This window comes from Medicago sativa, chromosome 2 (assembly GCF_051527215.1).
Source record: "Medicago sativa cultivar Bolivia chromosome 2, Bolivia_mono, whole genome shotgun sequence".
Lineage (NCBI taxonomy): Eukaryota > Viridiplantae > Streptophyta > Magnoliopsida > Fabales > Fabaceae > Medicago > Medicago sativa.
The window spans coordinates 22,631,597-22,655,523 of record NC_140750.1 but is presented as its reverse complement, the minus strand read 5'-3'; the positions used below and the strand labels follow the sequence as shown (position 1 = coordinate 22,655,523).

The 23,927-nt window shown below is 32.3% G+C and overlaps 2 protein-coding genes across 2 annotated transcripts; both read right to left on the bottom strand.

The window, feature by feature from the left end:
- Positions 1-3,933: 3,933 nt before the first annotated feature.
- Positions 3,934-5,884, bottom strand: LOC146945581 (protein MAINTENANCE OF MERISTEMS-like). The gene is made up of 3 exons (XM_085748078.1): positions 4,948-5,884; positions 4,390-4,683; positions 3,934-4,326 (listed from the first exon to the last, which is right to left on the bottom strand). Exons 1-3 carry the CDS (start codon positions 5,701-5,703, stop codon positions 3,934-3,936), a joined length of 1,443 nt encoding a protein of 480 aa, XP_085604204.1. The 5' UTR covers positions 5,704-5,884.
- A 5,641-nt stretch (positions 5,885-11,525) lies between these two features.
- LOC146945580 (protein RGF1 INDUCIBLE TRANSCRIPTION FACTOR 1-like) lies at positions 11,526-23,660 on the bottom strand. Its single transcript, XM_085743912.1, has 4 exons — positions 22,937-23,660; positions 18,565-18,639; positions 18,047-18,187; positions 11,526-12,156 (listed from the first exon to the last, which is right to left on the bottom strand). Exons 1-4 carry the CDS (start codon positions 23,201-23,203, stop codon positions 11,863-11,865), a joined length of 777 nt encoding a protein of 258 aa, XP_085600038.1. The 5' UTR covers positions 23,204-23,660; the 3' UTR covers positions 11,526-11,862.
- Between the last annotated feature and the right edge of the window lie 267 nt (positions 23,661-23,927).

Genomic DNA, 23,927 nt, shown 5'->3' with positions numbered 1-23,927 from the left:
ATCTAGCACCTTATCATATCATGTACATCAAACGGACTTTAAATCTCCACCAAAATTTAAAATCAATGTCCAATATATGCTTAAAAAATAATTACCTCCTTTGAAGAGGACTTATAAAAAACAAAAAACAAAAAACAAAAAATTAATGTGGCCTCTCTCTCTCTCTCTCTATAATTTGTGGGGTCATTCGTAATAATTGTACACAAATCAAGAAACTTTGTTGAAATACTTTGACATGCATTGAATAAATGAGGAGGTCCCTTTAAAAATTAACATTTATGGAATCGACTACCTGCAACTCACAACTTAATTAGGACCAGGGAAGGGTTCTTCAACCGAACACTCAATATTGTTCAAATGGATGCGGCTCTTCAGAGGATACTGATCATCTCTTCCTGATATATGATTATTTTGGTCAAATTTTGTTCGATATATACCATTGGCTAGGTTTAAAAACAGTCAACCCAACACATGTTAAAGATCACTTACTTCAATTCTGATTGTTGGGTGGCTTTTCTGAAAATATTTGCAATGCCTTTTACTTGATTTTGCTCTCTTGTGTTTGGATTGTTTGGCATGACAGAAATGCAAGAATTTTTCAACAACAAGGGGAATCAATTCATCACCTTATAGACAAAATTAAGCTTCAGGTGGCCGAAGACAAATCACCCTAATTTTGCTTTCAATTACCATATGTGGTGAATTAACCCACTCTTCTGTTTGTGAGTTCTTCTTTAGCTTCATTTGCTCTTTTGCATTCTTTTCGTTGCCTGATTTATGGCTTTACACTTTTATTTTCTTTGGTTTCTTGTTGTAACAAATATTTCTTTTACTTAGTTCTTTTCTGATACTTCTTGTACTAGAAAGACTAAGATGGTTGATTAATATATTTCATTTTAACTTCTTTAAAAAAATCAAAATTAATGTCCAATATATGCTTCAAAAATAATTACCTTCTTTGAAGAGGACTTATAACAAAAAAACAAAAAATTAACGCGGTTGGCTGTAACTCACTTAAAATGAGGTAAAACTTCCCCTACAAAATATGAGGTAAAACTTGATATTAATTTTAGCATCGAAGTCCCAAGATGCTCTTAGAGCATACACAATGGTGAGTGTTTCACCTATTTAACACCGGAATGAACAAACACACTTATTGTGGAGAGAAAATGTTTGGTGCTTATAGAGAAGCGTGACTATGTAATCACCCTCTCTCTCTTTAATTTTCATGAGTCATACGTAATAAATTGTATCAACAAACTTTGTTGAAATACAATGACATTGAGTTATTAATATGACCTATTCATTAACTATTTTCCTGAGGTGCTGGGTTGGAGAGATTTTCATCCTGAAGTTTCTTATTTATGTGGAAAACATACTAGTACGAGTACGTGCATGTTTTCACTTTCGTCCCTTGAAGCTTCTCAGATATGTTGGAAAACTTACTAGTAATGGTACATGCATGTTTTCATTGAAAATTGTTGTTCACACATTAGAGAAGGTTGGGACACACATGTAAAATACGCTTTTGTCCCCTCGGCAGTTAACTGCCGAGGAATTTAAAATCCGGCTGCAGTTAACTGCCGAGGATTTACTCGGTAGTTAACTGCCGAGGATCTTCTGCTACAAGTCTGGCAGAAGCTCTCTCATCTCCATTATTCATCACATCTTCAAAAAAATCTTCTCAAATCTCTCTCACAAATCTCTCTAAAAAACCCAACCAAATCCAACCAAATTTATTCAACAAAATCACAAGTAAGTAATTATAATGCTATTAACTTAAATTTTAGTTGTTATAAATGTTTTTATTTTTTAGTTTTTGAGTAGATTTATTTTATTTTAGTTTTTGAGTAGATTTACATAGTATAATTCATTTTTAGAGTAAAATGTTTGTATGATGTTTATGTTATAGTTTAAAGTTTATTGGTTATATTTTAATTTGGTGTTTTAAATTAATTTTTTATTTTAGTTTTTAATTAGATTTACATGTTATAAATCATTTTTAGATTAGATGTTAGTTGATTAATTTTGTTAAAATGTTTGCATGATGATTATGTTATAATTTAAAAAATTTAGGGTTATTTTTTAATTTGGTGTTTTATATTTTTTATTTTATTTTAGTAAGACTATATGATTTATTTTAATAGTAAATATAATTTGAATAATTTTGCTATATTTTACGTTAATTTTTTTTTTAGACAATTACATTTTAGGGTTATTTTTATGATTTTTAGAGTCTATGTATAATTTGCACATTAAGTGTTTGATGAAATGTTTGAATGAGTTTTTCATTGATTATTTTAAATTTCTATGTGCGTAGATTTGAAACAATGGCCGGATGGATCGACGTTCATGCAACATTCAACGGAGGAGAACCTCAAAGGTTGAAGGTTCGGTGCCTTGATGTAACGTTAAGAGATCTCAAGGATCAACTGAATGAATTCAACCAAGGAGTCAACCCAAGAGACACAAGAAGGGTGCAAAATGTTCGGTATAAACGTCCAAAGCTCGACGAGGGGAGCGTATCATTCACTTGGGTGGAGTTAAAGAACGACGAAAACGTGACGAGTATGTTTTGGGAGCACACCAAGTTCCAGTGGATCGATATGCGGGTGACGTTGCTGAGATCAACTGAAGATATCATCAACAACTTGATTCCGCTAGAAGATCGTCATTAGTTAGGGTAAGGTGCATTCAAACTACAACAATTGTCTTACCTCTGAAATGGGGTGATTCAAACTTGGCAAACGGCTAGGACTCAAGCATTTCGCCTCGCGTTCATGTTTTTCCTTTGAAAAGGTTAAATTCTTGTTAGACTGATTTAGATGATGGTATTAAGTGTCAAGGAATGGACCTCATTTCGTTGGCACTTGAATACCATCATCTAAATCAAATCTGACAAAAATTTATTCTTTTCAAAGGAAAGCATGAACGCGAGGCGAAATGCTTGAGTCCTGTTGTTTGGCAAGTTTGAATTTACCCCATTTCAGAGGTAAGACAGTTGTTGTAGTTGGAATGCACATTCCAACTGCAACAATTGTATTACACTGGATGAGGCAATTCAAACTTGTTAATCGGCAGGTCTCCAACATTCGATGGGCATCTCGAACGATGGTATTCAAGTGTCAAGGAATAGACCTCATTTCGTTGGCACTTGAATACCATCGTTCGAGATGACCATCGAATGTTGGAGTCTTGCTGCTTAGCAAGTTTGAATTTGCCCCATTCAGTGGTAAGATAATTGTTGCAGTTGGAAGGTACATTCAGGAATGTAATGTAATTGTTTTTTTTTAAATACGTCGTTTATGTAATGTAACGAAACCTGTATCGCAATATTTATTCGAACGAATTCATGCTATTGTAATATTTATTGGAATTCACTCTATCGCAATATTTTAAATAACATAAAATAATTTTTAAAGAATTTCTAATAAATTTCTACCACAATTCTATTCTAAACAAAAAAAAACAAAAACAAAATTTAAAAAAAAAATCGGCAGTTAAGTGCCGAGGAAAACCTCGGCAGTTTAGTACCGAGGAAAACCTCGGCAGTTTACTACCGCCGGTTTCATCATTTCCTCGGCAGTTAACTGCCGAGTCGTCCTGAAGCCAGAATTTGCAGAACCTGTTGAAGGCAGAACCTGTTACATGTATTTTTACACATTGTAAACACATTGTTTCGATGCCAAACCATAAAGCTAGTCAAATAAAATTACAAACATAATTGAAATTGAAAATATAATACGAAAACGAGCAATTGTCATAAAAAAATGTCATCGAAACAACGTAACTACAAATGTACTGGAAGTACTAACAAAACGGCCAAATGTCATGAAAATACACCAAGTCCTAAAAATAAATCCTAAAAATAAATCCTAAAAATAAATCCTGAAAATACATGCTGTCCTATTGCTGGTCCTGGTCATGCTGGTGCTACTGGTGCCTCCTCCTCGGTCTCTGGGCTCTCCTCCTGGTAATGATCGGCGCGATCTGCTGCCTAACATCCTGCAAGGCCGCATACAACTCCTGAGGGGTCATGCTCGTCACCTCCTGACCCAAAAACTGATCAGCATGGGCAATAGCGCCGCTAACCATGTCATAGGTGTTAGGGGAGCTTCTCGCCTCGTACCGCTCCCACTGCTCTGCAACGATCTGCTCCTCATTTGGAGGCCTCGGAACATCTCCCGGGAGAAGTGGCAAAATCTGAGGGTGAGACACAACCGTGTACCATCGTACATAGCCCTCTGCCATACGCCATGGTTGCTCTCCTGCCTGCTCACCCCAATCAGCCGCCTTAAGCGTGCGAGGGCGGAAGTCGATGAAGGCCTGCACAATCTCAGCCAGTGTCAGCTCTGCAATATCCGTCGGAGGTCTAGGGACCGACTAGACGTATCCGTACTGCCTCAATAACCTCTCCGGGAGGTGACGGTACACCCTAATATCGCCGCACATGATCCAGCCAGAATACCAGAATACCTCCTCGAACGACTGGAACTCCCTGTGCCCTTCGTACGGCCTCCAGCATACGTCATCAAACGTAATGCGATCAAGCAATGACCGATATGTGGCCCCCTCTCCATGACCCTTCTGAAGAGTCCACCTCGCCGCAACCGGTAAATTTTCAATGTAGTCTGGGTTTGGATCAACAGTGTAAAACTTAGGGAAGTGCGACAAAAACCATGCCTGCATAAACCATACAAATCACATATAAATAAATTAAAGTTAACTAAAAAAATAAAATTTACAATTAACAAAAAAATATAACAAAATATAACAAAATAATAATAGTTAACAAAAAAAAATTAAAGTTGACAAAAAAATATAACAAAATATAACAAAATAATAATAGTTAACAAAAAAATTAAAGTTAACAAAAAAATATAACAAAATATAACAAAATAATAATAGTTAACAAAAAAATTAAATTTAAATTTAATTTTTACTTACAGTGAGCAGTGTCACGCTTCCCCCAAGCTGCCTGTCTCCGGGCAAACAGGCATGAGCTATCTCATCGTACATGTATGCAAGTGCCATCCCTCCCCACGAATAAGCACGCATCCCCGCGTAGCCGTCCACCATAGTCGTCAAATAGATCAATTGGATGCGCTTGTTGCTTCTATCCCCAAACAACAGGCATCCAACCAAGTATAGAAGGTAGCACTTCACACAATAAGTCCTAACCCTCTCCAGCTCCTCCAGCTCCTCTGGATCCTCTGTATCCGCCAACAAGTTAGCTCTACCAAGGTGCGTCGTATAGAAATCCCTCAGCTTTGGATAACTAATGTATCCACCATACTCTGTATTGCAGATTTTCTCTGCCTCCTTCCTCGACGCACCCAAGTGAGTCATCAGTAGTGCCTCTCCCTCATGTCTCAGCATCTTCTTCCGGTGGCCCAACATCCGCCCTTCAATCGGGACATGCATAAGACATGCGACATCGTCCAAAGTCATAGTCATCTCCCCCATGGGCATGTGAAAAGTGCTGGTCTCGGGATGCCGTCTCTCGCATAGAGTCATCAGCAAAGCGTGAGGCACAGTGGTGTAGCCCAAGTAGACCAAGTCATGTAAGCCACTCGCCCTAAGCGGATCCCAAAACCATCTCTGATTGGGGTTTGGACGTCCGAGACTCAAAATCTTAGGGTCGTGATTAATTGGCTTTACAACACGCTTCTTGCGGCACTGAAAAAATAGAAAATTAAACATAGTTTAAACAATGTAAACATTTAACTGATAAATATAAAACTTGATAAATGCTAAAATAAAAATAAAGAAAACATATAAAGAAAATCACATATTAATAAAAGTTGATATAATAATTAAGAAAAACATATTAAGAAAACATATAAAAAAACATATTAATAAAACATATAAATAAAACATATTAATAAAAATGAAACAAACACACACATAATTAAACATATTAAACATATAAAATGGAGAAAACATATTAAATCAAGAAAGAAAAAATAAAGAAAATAATTAAACAAACACACATATAATTAAACATAAAGAAAGAACATTTTAAAAAAAAAATACTTACGTCATCCTTATTATACCAAAGTGGCAATGCCACATGATTGGCATAAGAGTGAAGCAGATCAATGATCTGCGGTCCTCCAGGAAAGGGAGCGACCGTAGGCAACACTAGAGCTGTCAAAATGGGCCGGGCCGTACGGGCCGGCCCGAAAGCCCGAATAAAATGTAGGGCCTGGGCCAAATAATTGCAGCCCGAATCTGTTACCGGGCTTTTTAGCCCGGCCCGAAAAAGCCCGGAGCCCGGTAGGGCTAGCCCGGTCGGGCCTCGGGCGGCCCGCAAGCCCGCCAAAAAATACAATATTTTTTTTTGACTTTAGAACAAATATATCACATACTAGCATTTGTAAAACTTACAGCCCCACAAAGACATTGAAAGCATCATATATTACCCACTGGGCTCCGGTAAGTGTTCCAATCATAACAATACGGAGAGGGAGACCTCTGGTGAAGAGACCAACCACACCAAACTTACTAACAGCCTGCATCAAACAGTAGATAACATCATCATATTAGATATACTTGTAGAAAACATACAAAACGCAAAACAATTACATAGATATGACCTAGTTGAAACTCACATCACCAACTGTTGCTCCTTTGGCGTTGTTCAGAAAAGAGACAAGGTTATCAGCAGAATGAGACACAATTGCACAAAGTACACCAGCAATGTATCCACCAGCAAAACTGACACCAAGTTGCAGGCCTTTGCTGCACTCATTCTTTGGTTGTGGGATGGCATGCTTATAGGTTTCAACTCCTAAGGTTCCACCATAAGTTATCTTCCTATTCGTAACACATAATGACATGAACAAAACAAGCTTCAAACTTAAATTGCAGATCAGTAAACTGCACCACCAACATTCATACCAATGAGTTTCATCATTTCTCAGCAAACAACAATATAGTAGAAGATATATGAGTAAGTAGGAATGCAAAAAAAATAACAAAAAAGGATTATGGTGATAAAAAAAATAACAAAAAAAAAAATAACAAAAAAGATACGGGCCAGGGCCGGCCCGTTAGCCCGGGAGCCCGTGCAGGGCCGGGCTCGGGCCCCAATTTTCCAGCCCATATTCGAACCGGGCTTTTTAGCCCGGCCCTAAAAAGCCCGTTGCCCGACCGGGCCGGGCCTAAACGGGCCGGGCCGCCCGTTTTGACAGCTCTAGGCAACACCTCCGGGGCAGCCGCCATAACAATGTCATCATCGTCTGGCTCCCCTGGCATATGCGGCTGCTCTGGCTCGTCGTACCCACCATCAGTCACATCATGGTGATCCTGATAGTTCAGGTACTCCACCGCATGGGTCGGGTCAACCACCTGCGACTCTTCAGGCCGTGCCTGAGAAGCCTCAGAAGGCTGAGAAGTCCTTGAACCATCCCCCCCCCCCCTCCGACCTCTTCCCCTCTTTGGGATATGTGCGTTTCTCCTCTCCTTCTCCTTCCGGTAGCTTTGTGTCTGAGCACGCCTACCACCAATCATCTTAGATGGATCAATGGGCTCCTGATTGGCCATATCTACACAAATTTTTAATAAATTAACATCATTTTCCATAACATAATCAAACACATTAAACACACTAGTCATAACTTAATCATTAACATTAACAACAATCAACATCATTTCCATAACCTAAAATCATTCATACAATCATCATTACAATAAAATCAATAACCTTAACTAATCATTTCTATACACTTACAATAAAATCATTCATACAATCATCATTATGTCCATAGGGTTGGGAATAGGCCAGGCCGGCCTACAGGGGCCTACGGCCTGGCCTGTTTTGGCCTGGCCTGGCCTGGCCTGTTTCGTAGATAGGCCTAGGCTTAGGCTTTTTAAAAAGCCTGTTTAGTTAAATAGGCCAGGCTTAGGCTTCCAGAAAAGCCTATTAAGCCTAATAGGTTGGCCTATTAATACTATTTATTAAAAAATGTTTTTTTTATATTAAAATAATTGCATACATTAAAAATATAAATATCTTTTTCTCTATCTATTAGTCCCTTAATAGGCTTTGTTGTTATAGGCTTTTAAGTAGGCTTTAATCTAGTTAAAATTTACTTGTAGTTAAATAGGCTTTTAAGTAGGCTTTAAGGCTTGTTTAACTTATTTACTAGGCTAAATGAACTATTTGATGACCTTAATATAAAGTAGGCCTGTAAGTAGGCTTTCAGGCCAGTCCAGGCTTTTAAATAGGCCAGGCCAGGCCCAGAAAAACGGCCTATGATAGGCCATAGGCCAGGCTCAGGCCTGTAAATTTTTTCGTAGGCCAGGCTCAGGCCTATCAAAGCCTGGCCTGGCCTGGCCTATTCCCACCCCTATATGTCCATCATTTCCATCATAACTTAATCATTTCTATACACTTAATGATTCACATCATAACCTAAATACACTAAAAAATCAATATACACTTAATCAAACTATAATTAACATCACTTCTATCATTTCCATAACCTAAACTAACTAAATAATCAAAATAATTTTCATTGAGGCATTTGATCAAACACTTTGTGTGCAAAGTATAAAACATATTCAAATTGTGTTCATTTGCCACCATTCAAAGCCACATTATCATTTAAACAGCATAGGCAACATCTACATTCATTTATCAATTCAAAAACTACACATGCAATCATCAAATTGTCAATTTTAATCATCAAATCATCATTAACCTAACCACATGCAAACTACTCTAATTTTTAAAAAAAATAAACCTAACAAACTAACATTAACATTGCAATGATTAAGGGTACTTACTTGTGATAATGTGGTGATGATTTGCTTGCAATTCGTGAAAATGTGCTTTTGGAGAGAATTTGGATGTGTTTGAAACAAAATATTGAAACTGGAAACTGCTTCTGTTCGTTCTGTTTATGTTCAGAAAACCTCGGCAGTTAACTACTGAGGAAATCCTCGGCAGTTAACTGCAGCCGGATTTTAAATTCCTCGGCAGTTAACTGCCGAGGAGGCAAAAACGTATTTTACATGTGTGTCCCAGCCTTCTCTAATGTGTGAACAACAATTTTCGTTTTCATTTTCGTCCCTTGAAGTATCTCAGTTATGTTGGAAAACATATAAGTAGTACTAGTGCATGCATGTTTTCATTTTCGTCCCTCACCCCACCCAACCTAACGTTGTCTGCTTTTTATGTTTAGATCCGTCGTTACTCTGCCGTCTTTTATGTTCATTCCGATGCCATTGAGATAGGTCAACGCTAGTCATCTCAATTCTAATTAATTTATGAGCTGGATGGAACACATATTTCCACATCAGCAAAATATTCAACTTTATACCTTGACTACAAAAGATTCGTTTGTGTTTGAACCATAACAAAAATAAATAAATGGATACTGGTTTGTCCACAGATATAGGATTCCTTTAAGTAAATCAAACAATTAAGAAAGTTGGTCGTAAATTCAATTGAGTTGGTTTGACGGTGTTGACGTGAGACTTTAGAGTGTATTTCTCTTTAATGTCTCTGATTCACCTCGATACCAATTTAAATGACTTAGTACTAGTGTGGTATTGGATGGCACCAAGATGAGGTTTTGAGATCTTTTCATGTTAATGCATCCAATTGAACCAAAACTAAACAATACCAATATTTCCATTGCCCTTAAATAAAAGGAAAAGTAGGTCAAAAGTGATTGGTTTATTTTGTTCATTTTGTGGACAAAGTACGTCAATTTTCTTTAACTAACTTTTGCTTATAATTAATACTGAATAGTAGAATTATAAAAATATTATTTAGTGCACATTCAGTATCCTCAATGGATAAAAATCACACTTTTGTAGGTTTTGTAAAATTAAAGATTTTAGAACACTACGGTGTATAGCTTTGTTTGATTCTAACAAGTTTATCATGACATCGTTGAGGATCGGTTTAAAGGGGCTGTCACTAAAAAAAGAGCTTTAAGCTCCTAAATTTTTTAGGCGTCATACTAGGCCTCCGAATCTTTTTTCGTTTTAAATATATTTTCGTAAGTCAAATCTTTAAATATTATTTTTAACATATATTAGTAGTTTAAACTTTTGTTTTTAAAAGTTCTTGTACTAATAAGGTTGAGTCTAATGGAAGAAGTTAGACCCTCACAACCTAATGAATCAATATTCGAATATTGACTAAAAACGATACTCATATTTAATATCTGACATGCCTCAAATAAAATTATAAATTTATTGTTCTTAATTTTTATGTTTCTATGTCAACACACTTAAAAGACCTCATTTTAAAATTCGTTTTAGGCCTACAAATACATTGGACCGGCCCTGACATCGTTATCTCTTATTTGGCTAAGAAAGACTTACCACCAACCATGCATTTAGACTGCTTTACCTAATTTTTAGGCGAATTATATTATTATGTGATCATTTAAGTTAGATGTATGCACTAAATTAATCTTTTTTTTTTTTGGTACCAAATGGTTATCTACTTCATAAAACTTGTACAATGTTACCTTTTTATCAGTAGTTTTCCAGCTACGTTAGTGTTCTTCAAACTCATTGTCTGTTTGGAGAAAATGAGGTTTTACTTTTTGGCAATCTTGGTATAAAAAACAAGGCTTTAATTGCACTTTTCCCCTCTAATTTTTGTTAATTGTGCGATTTTGCATCCCCTCTTTTTTTTTGAGCGATTTTGCACCCCATCTTTCTGCCCCATTTCTAGTTAGATGGACCTTCTTGTGTGTAATTGCACTTTTGCCCCCTATCTTTTTGCTAATTGTGCGACAAAAAACAATATAGTTGGAACCCAAAGTAGAGAAGAATAAATCAAAGGTGCAATCTTGGTTCATAATGACTAACCAATTTTCTAATTATTTTTCTCGGTTTTTAGGTATATTCATCAAACTCAGAAATTGAAAGCCAAAACTCGTTTTATCTTTTGGGCTGTAGTTTCTTGTATCAATATGGATGCACAAACCAAAATCAAGAACCGAAAACAAAGATGCAAGAACCAAAGTTCATTTAATCTTTTAGGGTTGTGGTTGCAGTTGCATGAAACAATGATAAGAATCAATAATCACCAAGAATCAATAGAGATGCAAGAACCAAAAAAACCTATTATACATGTCCTACATTTCAACCAACAAATTAAAAATCTATTTGATTATCAGCTGGAAAATAAATCGTTATGTGTTCAACATTAATTCATGATAAATTTTCTTTCTACTTTTTTTTAAGCCAAACTGGAATTCCCTGGGCACTCTGAAGACTACCCTACGTACCCTAAGCCATTAACAGGAGGAAATTAAAGAACACATTGAATTGAAATGACAACTCATACCTGTTATACTAATTAATGATAACTATGCTCTTTTTGTTATGATTCCTCAATTTAAATCTTACTTCACTGGACTACTGAAAAAAATGAAAATGATCATATACATATACTAGTATAATATGTTGCTGGTTCAAAAAAGAAAACTATATAGATAATTATACGTACAAAACATGTTATCATATATAAATCTTTATTGCATAAACTAAAATTTCGATGAAACATACATCTGAATTTGAACTTTTCTATCCATACAGCATATATCCAAAAACAATACATAACCATATTATTTCCATAGCATCCAAAACAAAATTGGTGGTTTAATCAACAGCCATCCCAAGATGATAATGGAAAATCCTAGCTTTGCATGCAAATACCATTACCTCAGCATAATTTTTTTTTTTTCATACACATATATGACATAAATAATAATTTAAACATTCTTATTTAGCCATAATAACTTTTATGCCAAATAATTAATAATATATATTATTAATAAAAATTTACCATTTTTATTATAATTTAATAGTAATAGTAGTAATAATGGTTTAGGATAGTGGGGCCCTTTGAGGAGCACCTTTTCTTCTGCTTCCAAGAGAGAGGACAATGCCAGGGAGGAATCTGTTGGATTTGTTCTTCTTGGTGATTTTGTTGCTGGTGGCCTCTTCTTGGTGAGTGATGGAGTAATTAGAAGAACTTGGGCCAATGTGGTTGTTATCTTCATCAATTACCTCAGATCCATCCATTCTTAGTCCCTCGAATTGCGATATTCCTAAGTCAGATTCATCAAATCGATGTAAAATGTTGGACAAACTTTGACCCTCGTATACCATGAAATCCACCTGCACTTATGTATTTATTTATTGTTAGCAATTTTGTATTTTCTTTCATGTTAGAACTTAGAAGTAATTACTCCCTCTTTAACCAAGTATAGACAAAAATGAGTAAAAAAAGTTGACATATTTTGTCCATTTGGACTAAATACACCAACATTATACATGTTAGGTTAAAGTATGACTCATATATACAAGACATTAACGTTTTAGGTGTAATATTGTAAACTGAATCATATTAATAATATTATATATATTGCTTGTAACACTGAAACCCTAATTCATCATAGTAATACAAACGGAACAATAATTGCTCTATAGTCGTAGAGGTATACACCATTGGTCAAACTACGTTAACAAAAATCATGTGTTCATAGACTTTTGTTTTCGTTTTTATTAATCTTCTATTACCAGTTGTTGTTCTAACAGGACACTCTCTAGCACTCATCCTCTTATTGTGTGTGAAATTCACGTGGATACTACACTATGAAAATAGATCCCACACAAAATAGTGAGACCCACGTGAGTTACCCAATATGATAGTGAAGAGTGTTAGAAATAGGCAATTGAATCCTCTCTTTCCCCAATTTTCTCCTTCAGCCTCCTTCCACAGTTTGTTTCTATCTCTTCTAGAGAATGTTCATAACATTGGTCTTTAATCATTACACTCTTCTCTCCTCAAATGTTAACAATTAACTACTCTCTCCGTCCCGGTATACATGCACCTTTTGCTTTTTTTCACGTTTCTTAAGAAAAGTAGTTAATGCAATTAATATGTTTATTTTGTTTGTTAATATTACCAAATTGTACTTTGTTTGTATGTGTATTAAATTTGATTTTTCATATTTTAAGATAAAGTTAGTAGTATTAATTAAGAGTATGTTTTACAAATGGAATTTTTCATATTTCAAGATAAAATTAGTAGTATTAATTAAGAATATGTTTGTATGTGTATTAAATTAAACTTTTCAACAAAAAACTTCATATGTAAAACTATTTTACGCAAATATAGAGTAAATTACACTATCATTCTCAGAATGAACCTTAAATTACATTTTTCTCTCCTCACATATTAAAATATATACACTCTCTTCTTTTGAGAAGTAAATACTGAGAAAATTATAGTCTCATCCTTTGTGAGATGCTTGAATTCTATTAAGGGGAGTTAAAAATTAAATATGTATTACGTTATAAGTTTGATTATATTAAAATGGACTAAAATATTCAACAATTTTATTTTAATTAAGGAAAATATATTAAATAAAAAAAGGAAGTACAAAAAGTTGGTGGACATAAACCTGACCCAACAACCACAAATCAACCCTAAGGGCTAATGCAACAAAGATTAACATTAGTGGTATAAAAAAACCAATTGAACATAAATCCAGTAATAAACCCAAATGTGTCGTAGACAAATACACACCATAAGCATAGAAATTTTGCTCTCCACCCAGCACATTTTGCTCGCGCCCTGCACTGCTTCCAAATATACCCTTGCGTTAGTTAAGTCACGCAGCGTGACTTAGCTAACGCACGTTGTAAGCCATGCGTGACTTAAGTCACGCACCATTGGCCTATGCGCGAGTTAACTCACGCACGTTGGCCGGTGGTCTGTCCTCAAGAACACACGTTTTTGTGGACGGTGGTCACATTTTCAACCTTCAATCCACACGTTTTTAACAAACTTTACACGTTTTTTTTACCACATTTATGGTAGTTACAACCTAGGCTCCCATTTCTACCTATAAATACCCCTCCATACTTCCCTAATTCCTCACACCATACTACTTTCTCCCCCTCCTCACTCTCTCCTTCTATTTCTCTTCTTTCTTTCTTTTTTTTTTCTTTCTATATTCTCTGTGGTAAAAAGTGATCAATTTTCGTCGGGGTAAAATAGTGAGTAGCTGACTTGGGGAAGTGATCGACCCTTGGGATAATTTTAAACCTGTTTTTTTAACCGCATAAACTTTTTACCGTGGGTAAAAAGAACTTCTTGTGGTAATAAAAATAGATTTAAATTTAGCCCAAGGGTTGATGATGTATTTTCCCCAAGAAGGCTGCTCACTATTTTACCCCACGAAGATTGTTCACTTTTTACCCCAAGGAGAAAATAAGTAGATTTAGTGAATAAGTTCAAACTTATTGTATGAATTATTGTAATGTATGAATTATTAATAAAATGAGATATTATTTATGCCTCAATTTTGTTTCTTTATTTTATATTTGCTTTTAGTTTCTAATGTTGTATTTACCTTTATTTATATTTGTATTTATTTAAAGAATAATATCGAATCAATAATTTAGAATAAAATTAAGAAAATAATTTAGATTAATGTAAACAAAATAATTTCAAAATAAAGTTAATAAAATAATTTAGAATAAAGTTAATAAAGTTAAGAAAATAACATAATTTGAATAAAGTTAATATAAACAAAATAATTTTGAATAAGTTAATAACATAATTTGAAAACAGTAAATAAATTAAAAAAAAAGTACCCTTGCGCCACGTGACTTAACTTGAGCAGTAATTTACACTTGCGCAAGTTAACTGGCGCATGGGCATTTTCGGCATCGCTGCAGGGCGCGAGCAAAATGTGATGGGTGGAGAAATCAATCCAATTTGTATATCTCACAAACACCAACATACTCTTAGGGTTTATAGAGACAATCACACCAAACCATAACGAGCAAAATGAAACCGGATCCAATGACCACAAAACATTTGGAACTTGCCCATGATAGGTCAAGAACCATAAGCCACCACTCAACCGCGAGAGAACAAAGCTAGCAGAAACTAGAGACTCATCGGAGCTGCACGGACAAAGTGGTGCACAACCTCTGAAGGGGTTTGAGGTGAAGCAAAGAGTGGAGATGTGGTCCCAACACCTCGTCGTCTCACCGCCAACATGATCTACATCATGAAAGAACGAGATTTGGACTAGGGAGGGAGGGAAGAGGCGGATGGGAGTGTGTAGATTTTATCAAAAAGGGAAGTACCATATAATTCAACAATGAAACATTTTTCTTGTGAGGAGAATGAAATTTTTTTCTATTATATTTTGCGTAAATAGGAAGGTGTTGTATATTTTTTATGGTATAAAGTGAGTATATATTTTAACATTTTTTTTTTTGAAACCCAGTATATATTTTAGGGAACTTCTACGGTACACCCGCAAATTAAGGTGTACCGGTACTCCTACTTCAAAAATCTTTAAATTAACTATTATTTTTATGGAATAAAGAGTTATTTGTTTATATTTATATTTTAAAAAATGTCATTTCATAAGAAAAAACATCATTTCATTGCTTATAAAAATCATACTAATTTTTTTTACATTTTATTGTATAAAATAATCAAAATTCTCTATTATGAGTACTAAAAATTCAAAAAAATTAAATTTTATTTCGTCGACGTTTTTGGTAAATAAGATTTAATTATTATAATTATAGGTGTTAGAAAACAATTTCTCTCTTAAAAAAATAACACATTTAACTATTAATTTATTAATTGGGTGTACCAATGCACTCAAAATTTTAGATGTACCATAGAATCTGCCTATATTTTAACATAATAGAGAAGGGTATTGAAATTTAGTATCTTACAAAAGTAGAGAAGGGTATTGAAATTTAGTATCTTACAAAAGAGAAAAGTATAATTTACTCAAATATATTATTATGTCTCAACCCGCTAGATTTAGTTAAAAAAAAGTACCAAATATGTTTTTATAAATAATGTAAAAAGAAAAAAGTTAATGCAAAATGTATCACACGTTGAAATAAGATTGACAATCCATGTAAACATTTATATGCCTAATTGTTTTTTTTTTTTACTAAGTTTTTATGCATAATTGTTAAACATTTAAAAAAATCATTTGTAATAAGCAATTAATTTTTATGCACCGATATGATAATTTTTTTTTACGTATATATAATTAAATTACATTTTGATACCATTTTAGTGTAACAAATCATAAAATATCTACACAAATATCAAATAGTGTGACATTATTAATGAATATTTTTTAAAAATTACACCCACAATTTTTACAAATGATTTAAACTTTTCTTTTTTTGAAAAAATTAATGAAAATCTTATAATAATAAAATATAGTTTTTTATGCACTGTATAGTTCACATCATTCCCTTTTCTCCTAAATAAAAAAAAGATTTTAATGAAGTTTTTTGATAGTGACTTAAAGCTGTAAAAAATAAATACATTTATCTATAAATGGTAATTTTAAGTAGTTGGAAAATTAATTTACCTCATACAATTTGTACCTGTCATACTCATATCATATCATGACAATTCATCCACTGCTATATTTTTTTTTACCAGTCCTCCTCATCATTTCTTTACCTCGTGTCAAATGACCAGTGTCCTCCTTGTGATTTGTGAGGTTTTCGTGCAAAGCATGAACTATTTTACTACTTCTAGCATGTTTGTTTTAGCGTGGATTTTTCACTTCAGCGGTGGAAAACCACGTTGGAGGAGAAGCTTGCTTTTACAGCTTCTTTAAATCACGAAGAAAAATGCCTCGCGCAAAAATGCCTCCAACCGTGAATCCAAACACAGGCTTCATGTATTAAATATTAATTTTTCAATAATTTGTTTTGGAAACATCTTCAAATTAGTATTACTATTACTATTAACCACACCTTATGTTATATTATTTATAAAATACATTTGATCCACTATACAAATATAAATTTTTTATGTTTTCAATCAATCACAAATCCTTTCAAAAAAAATTATGGAATAAGTGTACTGTCTATCACAAGTACTCAAAAGTTAAAAACGCTTAACTATACAGCTCTTATAATTACATACCTTGTGAAACGAATTATTATCACTAGACTTTGGAACCGTGCGTCGCACGGGTTTTCTCGACTATAATAGAGACTAACAAATAATCTTTAACTCGTAAGATCATTAATATGGTAAAAAATATTTTCTTCAAAAAAAAAAATGCAAGCGGATAGGAATGAAATTGGTGTGCAATGCATTTTTTTAGATGGAATTTGTTAGGTTAAATAATTGCAAACCTAATAAAGCAAATGAGCGGGAAAAAATTAAGTTAAGTTGATGCAGACGTAACAAAATTAATAAATAAGGATATGTGAAATTTTCCGAAAAAAAAGGTTTAAGAAATATAAAACATGTTGAAAGACATACCAAACTGTCAATAATCACACCTCTTTATCTTCTTTTATCATCATAAAATTTACTATTTTACTAAAAATAGTAAAAATTCACCTAATATCATGAGGTTAATATTAGACGCACCCGAAAACTTTATCTATGTGATCATGTTACTGAATAATTGGTAAGTTACTTTTTCCATGAGTTATGACATCGAAAAAAGGATTGTCTCATTTTGTGTTAATTTATGCTGTAATTATATTAAATAAAACTTTTTCATTTGTAAAAAAGACTCAAATCCAAGACTTAGGACAAAAATGGATTATCTTACATCTGCAAAATGGTACGGTAGTTGTATTGTAATAGTTGGCTCATTGATTGGTACTTCTGTCCGGTTTTAACACAATTTCTTCATTATAGTGCAGGCTTGCTCGTCGTCGTAATGCGATATTGTTTGAATTTCCCGTCTTATTGTAATGTTTGTTTGGTGCAACTTGACATATCAACTTCGATAAATTTCAGATTCAATTAATGATATAATCGTCAATGCTACAGATCTGAAGATATGTTGTCATTTTATGCTATTAACTTAAATGTTGTTAGTTTGTAAATTGATCGTTTACGTTTTTGCCGATGTTTTGTGTATTTGTTTCCGATGAATTCTACCGATTTGAATAAATGAATTGATATTAATGAGCAGTGTATTTATGTAAATTGAGACCAAAAAAAGAAAGGAGAAAGAAAAATGGGAAAACAAACCTTGCATGAGAGAGAACAGAAATGGAATGGGTCCTGAAGAATCCTGTCACAAGTGAAGCAAGCATTGGTTGTAACTTTGCATGACTTTGATTGTGGCCTCTGATTTAAAAATATCACTTTTGCACTGTTAATAGTATAGGGCTGCAATCCAATACAACACAATCAAAAACTTTAATATTTTGACATACTAAGTTCCTCACAAAAAAAAAAAAAATACAATTTTGACATATTATCTATATTAATATTTTTTTTATTGAAGAAGCCAAAAACAATGTATAAAAAACGAAGAGTTCCAATCAAGCATAAAATGTGCCTAAAAAGAATCCGATACAAGCATTTTCCTTTAAATAACTATAATTTAGTAGCATATATTAAATTGGTTAATTATAGTTTAAACATTAACCAACCCACTTAGGTCACTGGTTGCAAGGCCAACTTTTGTACACTAATGTGCCTAATGATCTCAATTTTGATTTTTGAAGTATAAACCAATAAACAATCTCACTTTGTTGTCTAACCTGTATATTAGAACAATCAATGAGCTTTTCCAGATCATCCAATCGAATTACGTTGTTGTAAACATACCTTCTCACCTACAGCATCATGATATATATGAAATGAAAACTCTCATTATTGGTAAGTCAAATAAGGAAGGTCAATAGTAAACAAATAAATTTTTCAATGGGTATTTTGGTGTATTTTTATTTTCTTTTTGGTGTAATACTTGGGATTTAATCCCCTATTATATATAATATATTTTGCCATTCAAAAAAAAAAAAATAGTAAACAAATAAAAATAAAAAATGAAAACAAAAACAACCACTTTCCATTTTTATATATATCAACATAGTTAGCTTCTGTTAAAAATAATCAACAATGTTGGCTCAAATTTCTATAGTCTCCTCCTTTCTCTATTATTTTCTTCATGTGGGGGCAAACATAACTTCACTAGTTACTAGCATAATTAATGAAATCTTGTAAACTTGGACGTCTTATGTTTACTGTTTTTTTTTTTACAGAATGTTTGCTGTTTTCTAATCACAAATCAAAATTAAATTTAACAATAAAATAACTTACAAGAATTTAATTTTATACTAGTATACCATATAGTCATTATTATAAACAAAAATTCACATTTTAAATTCATTTAATAAATGATGTATGTGTTATATAATAAAAATCATATATATCATTGAATAAATCAAAAATGTAAATACTTTAATCAAAGTCAAACATTTTTAATGATCAAACTAATTGACGTGAATTGATTTCACGTCATAAATGATGAATATTTATAGCACAAAAATGATTGAACCGAATAAGAGAAACTACACACAAAAACCAAATGATGTTAGAAAACCAATCAAAATCGATCGGTAAAAAGTCGGACAAGACTTGTAAAAAAAAATTATACTATTAAGATTATGCTAACATGTGTCTTAAAAATACATATTAAGGACTCCATAGATAGCAAACTATTACCGAGAAAAATTAATTTTTGACTTTTTAAATAATAAATTGACAAATTATATATTCTTAGGCACAAATTATATATTCTCTTCGTATTACTTCCTCCGTCCCTTTTTATAAGACTACTTTACAAAAAAGTTTTGTCCCTAAATATTACTACCTCAGTCCCTAAATATAAGATTGTTTTGAGAATTTTTTTTGTCTCTTTTTATAAGACTCATTTGGTATTTCCAAGTACATTATTTAATTTTTCAACATCATACCCCTATTTATTTTATATTTTTTTCTTCGATCAACATTAAATACTATATTGGAAACATAAATTAACTTTATCTCTTAAAGGATAACATTGTAAAAACAATATTAATTACAAACAAATTTATTATCACTATCATTTTTCTTAATTCCTATTTTTCCTAAAGGGCCCTATAATTATGGATGGATGTAGTAGATTATTTGCAAATTTTTAGATTCATTTATTACTTTTTTTTTTTCAAATACATCCTCTCATCAATATTATCAATGTATACCTTGAAATATGAAAAATTAACATTAAATATCTCTATAAACAAATGATAAATTTATTACTTCAGACACTTTTCTAAATACCTACTATCTTTGTACTCCCTCCGTCCCATATTATAAGTAAAAAAAAAAAACACTTATTAAGAAAACTAAAACATAGTAGTTTGTAACATACACCCTCCGGTCACTATTATAAGCAAAACTTTGCATTTTAGATTCATTCATTAAATGATGTATGTGGTCTATAATAAAGACCATATACATCATTAATTGAATGTATCTAAAATGCAAAGTTTTGCTTATAATAGTGACCGGAGGGTGTAGTTTTTTGTGTTATCTTTGAAATAAGTTTTATAGGAAAATGTAAAAACAATTTTCATTGGTAGTTGATTATAGAGAAAATGAAAAGGAGAGCAAATTGAATGCACTTTGCATTTAATTTTCCTTTGAAAAAGATAATTTTTTGAAAAAACAAAATTAAATATGATAAAAATTGATCTTTTTTGCTTATAATTTGAAACAAAGAAAATAAGTTTTTTTTTTGTTTATAATTTAGGACGGAGGGAGTAAACTATTACTAGTACTATAAAAAAGGACCGAGAAAGTATATGATCCATGTTGGCTTAAAGCATTTGTACAATGATTTTACTCAATGTTTAATATCTTTACATAAATTTTGTCTTTAATGAAATGCAACATTTTTTGGGAGAAGCAAATGAAAATTGAGAGGATTTAAATGAAGGGAAATGTTAGCCAAACCAACCAACCCATGGTGGTGTAGAAACCTTCCATAAATTCAAGAGGAAAAAAAATTAAATGAAGTGTGAAATGAGGAATAATTTAAATAGAAGTGGTGGGTTCCTGTGCAAAAGATTAAATATAGGGCCTCAACATGAATTGGGAATCAATGGGTCAAACTTTTCGCTTTCAATGAAAGTAACAGCTGATAAACCTTTGCAGGGAGAAATGGATAAAAAAGAGATCTTCTATTAATGGGAAAAAAACCAAAACCAAAAAGTAAGAACCAAGTATAAGACATTTGGTGAACCCTTATGGAAACCATATATAAATATGCATAAACATAGATATGGGGACACACCAAATACAATGAGACAATACTGGTGATTTTTTATTAGACAATTATTTACTACTTAATGAGAAACATATAAACAAATTGTGTGTTTGGAGGAATTGCTAACAACTCTTTTAAAAAAATTAAATTATAAAAGGGTTTTGCTAACTTATGCCCCAAGGACATAAGATAATAAACTAAATGTAGAAATTTAGTCTTGAAATTGTGTATTCATAACCTCAAGAACTTAAAAACTTATAATTTCAATGTAACATTTATTTTTTAATTCTATTTTTAAGTCCTTATCTTGTGAGTACAAGTTAGCATTTTTCATTATAAAATTATCCTTTTTCAATTTTCAATATAAATACATAAATTTTCATAAAAATCTTATCATTAAAGGTTCTTAAATAGTGTATCGAATACGTTCGTTAGCATTTTTATTTTATTTTTAAAAATAAAATAGTTTATTTTTTTATAGATAAAGTGACAAATTACATATGAAATTCACACACGATTGTTAAGTTTGCGATTAGAATTTAGATGAAGATGTTAAACCTAAGGACATCAACATTGTCAGTTGATTAGACTTTAAGAACTTTAATAAGAGATAGTTGATTCAGTTTATACGATTAGAAAGAATTAAATCTATTATCTAAATTATCATCTATAACTAATAGATTTATTCATTGTAAATACAAAAAATTGAATTAAATAAGAGATAATATGATCAGTAAAATTTATCATCTATAACTAATAGATTTATTCATTGTAAATACAAAAAATTGAATTAAATAAGAGATAATATGATCAGTAAAATAGAAGTTGTTCAAAAATTACGATGCAAAATTTGTTTATAATTTATTCTGGAAGGATATAGAAAAGATCTAGCAGAAACAACCCTGTAACCCCATTAATTGGCATAATTGTGGAAAGTTTACAGAAGAGAAAATTGCATGGACCAAATTAAACCCCAACAATTTCAACTTTACAACTTTTTTACTGCCTCATTTCCTCATGAGTGAAATTAAGAAAATACAACCTCACTTTTTTTCTTTCCATTATAGTATACTTTAATTTCCAGATTGGGTGAATCCATGAGAGACATAATTTCAGTGAATTTTGTTTGCAGATAAAAAATATGAGGTGAAACCAATAAAAACATCCAAAAATAATTTTACAATAATTTCATGTAAATTGCTTTGAAATTCATAAGCTATAATTGAACCATGTTCAATTAAATATTCCAAAAAGGATTTAAAAAAAACCCTTGAAACTGCCACCAAGGTAAATCCTCCAAAATTGCATGTCAGAGAGAAATTATAATCAAAGAAGGTCACGAGAAATTGATTATAAAGATAGAATTATGACAAAACCAAATAGATCCAGAAAACTCTCAAAAGAAGAACAAAAATTGTAGAAAAAAAAGGACTAATTAGTAATTAGGTAGCTAGGTAGGAACAAGTGAAAATCCAAGAATTTCCAAATATCCATCAAACAATAAAAGGACCTAAAGATGACAAAGTTCCAAGAACATGAAAAGATAAACAAATCAATTAAAAAAAAATTGTATACTTGAAAATTAACACCATCACGTGAAACTTTTCAATTACCCTTTAATCAATTGAAGTTGACAAGGGGAAAGACATGAATAAAGCAACTCTTTTATATTAGAAAAACCATATAATATAACCAAAAATAAGGGTTTACATATAATTACAAATTAACAATTGAAGAAAGTGAATTGAATTTAAGAAAGAATTGTTAATTATATATATGTAAAAAATTGTGTGAAATTAATAGGGTATGATATAATATAATACCTGGAGAAGAGGATGAGAAGCATGAGAAGATAAGCAGTGGGGGCAGATGCTAAGACAACAGTGTAAGCAAAAAATGTTCTTCTCGTTCTTCCTTCGATTCTTGTGGACCCCACAATCACCAAAGAATGTTTCATCCATCAACCTCTCTAGCCATGCAGGTTTCATATTCATCATACTCATGTCCATGTCCATGTCCATGTCTCCTCTTGATGATGACGATGAAATTGAGTTATATGTACTAGTTCCCATCATCATGTCTCTCACCATATTATTTTTTAATAATAATAATAATAATAATAATAATAATAATAATAATTTGTAATTCTCTCTATCTTCAAACCTTACCTAGCTATTTATATATATAGCTAGCTACCCTTCTTATAGCTACTTATCTTTAATTTCAAATATTTATTATGAGTTCAGATGAGACTTTGTGTTTTGCTTTTACCAAATGGTTGTTGATGTTGATCTTTTTTAATTTAAATAATTTTTTTGGGGGGTGATGAAGGATGAGTGAGCGAGGAGAGAAGAGAAGTTTATGTTTATGAACCCTAGTAAAAAAAAATACAAGACCTCTCTATTATTCTGGCTATTTATAGAAGAGAGGAGTGTTGTGTTCTCTTGGAGAGAGAAAAACATATAGTAAAAAATTTAATAAAAAAATATAAAATTTTTAAGAAATGTTGATGATGATGTGGTGTAGAGAGAGTTGTGTCTGTGTGGTTTTAATGGAGGGAAGACAGCCCACCAATATGTACTATCTGTGCATACTAACAATTTTTGCTCTCAGTAGTCATCTGATCATCTGAGCACTCCACTATGACACCTTCATTTATTAAGGTCTCCCACCTTCACATTTGACCAAATGTCCTTCACCCTCCCTTCTATTTTTACAAACTATAAATATACAGTATGTTTTGTTTTCTCTCTTTTGTAGTATTTGGGTAAATGTTTCCCATTTTAGTTTTGAAACTACTAAGTACTAATATCT

What these genes read in the sequence shown, in the direction of transcription:
- LOC146945580 (XM_085743912.1), bottom strand. Translation starts at nt 23,203, where the DNA reads ATGGTGAGAGACATGATGATGGGAACTAGTACATATAACTCAATTTCA. An exon ending in TTGATTGTTCTAATATACAG is followed by an intron (nt 18,188 to 18,564) that starts GTTAGACAACAA and finishes ATTGGATTGCAG; the next exon opens with CCCTATACTATTAACAGTGC. An exon ending in TCTGTTCTCTCTCATGCAAG is followed by an intron (nt 12,157 to 18,046) that starts GTTTGTTTTCCC and finishes ACATAAGTGCAG; the next exon opens with GTGGATTTCATGGTATACGA.
- LOC146945581 (XM_085748078.1), bottom strand. Translation starts at nt 5,703, where the DNA reads ATGTTTAATTTTCTATTTTTTCAGTGCCGCAAGAAGCGTGTTGTAAAG. An exon ending in GAAGCGTGACACTGCTCACT is followed by an intron (nt 4,684 to 4,947) that starts GTAAGTAAAAAT and finishes TGGTTTATGCAG; the next exon opens with GCATGGTTTTTGTCGCACTT. An exon ending in TATTGAGGCAGTACGGATAC is followed by an intron (nt 4,327 to 4,389) that starts GTCTAGTCGGTC and finishes GAGATTGTGCAG; the next exon opens with GCCTTCATCGACTTCCGCCC.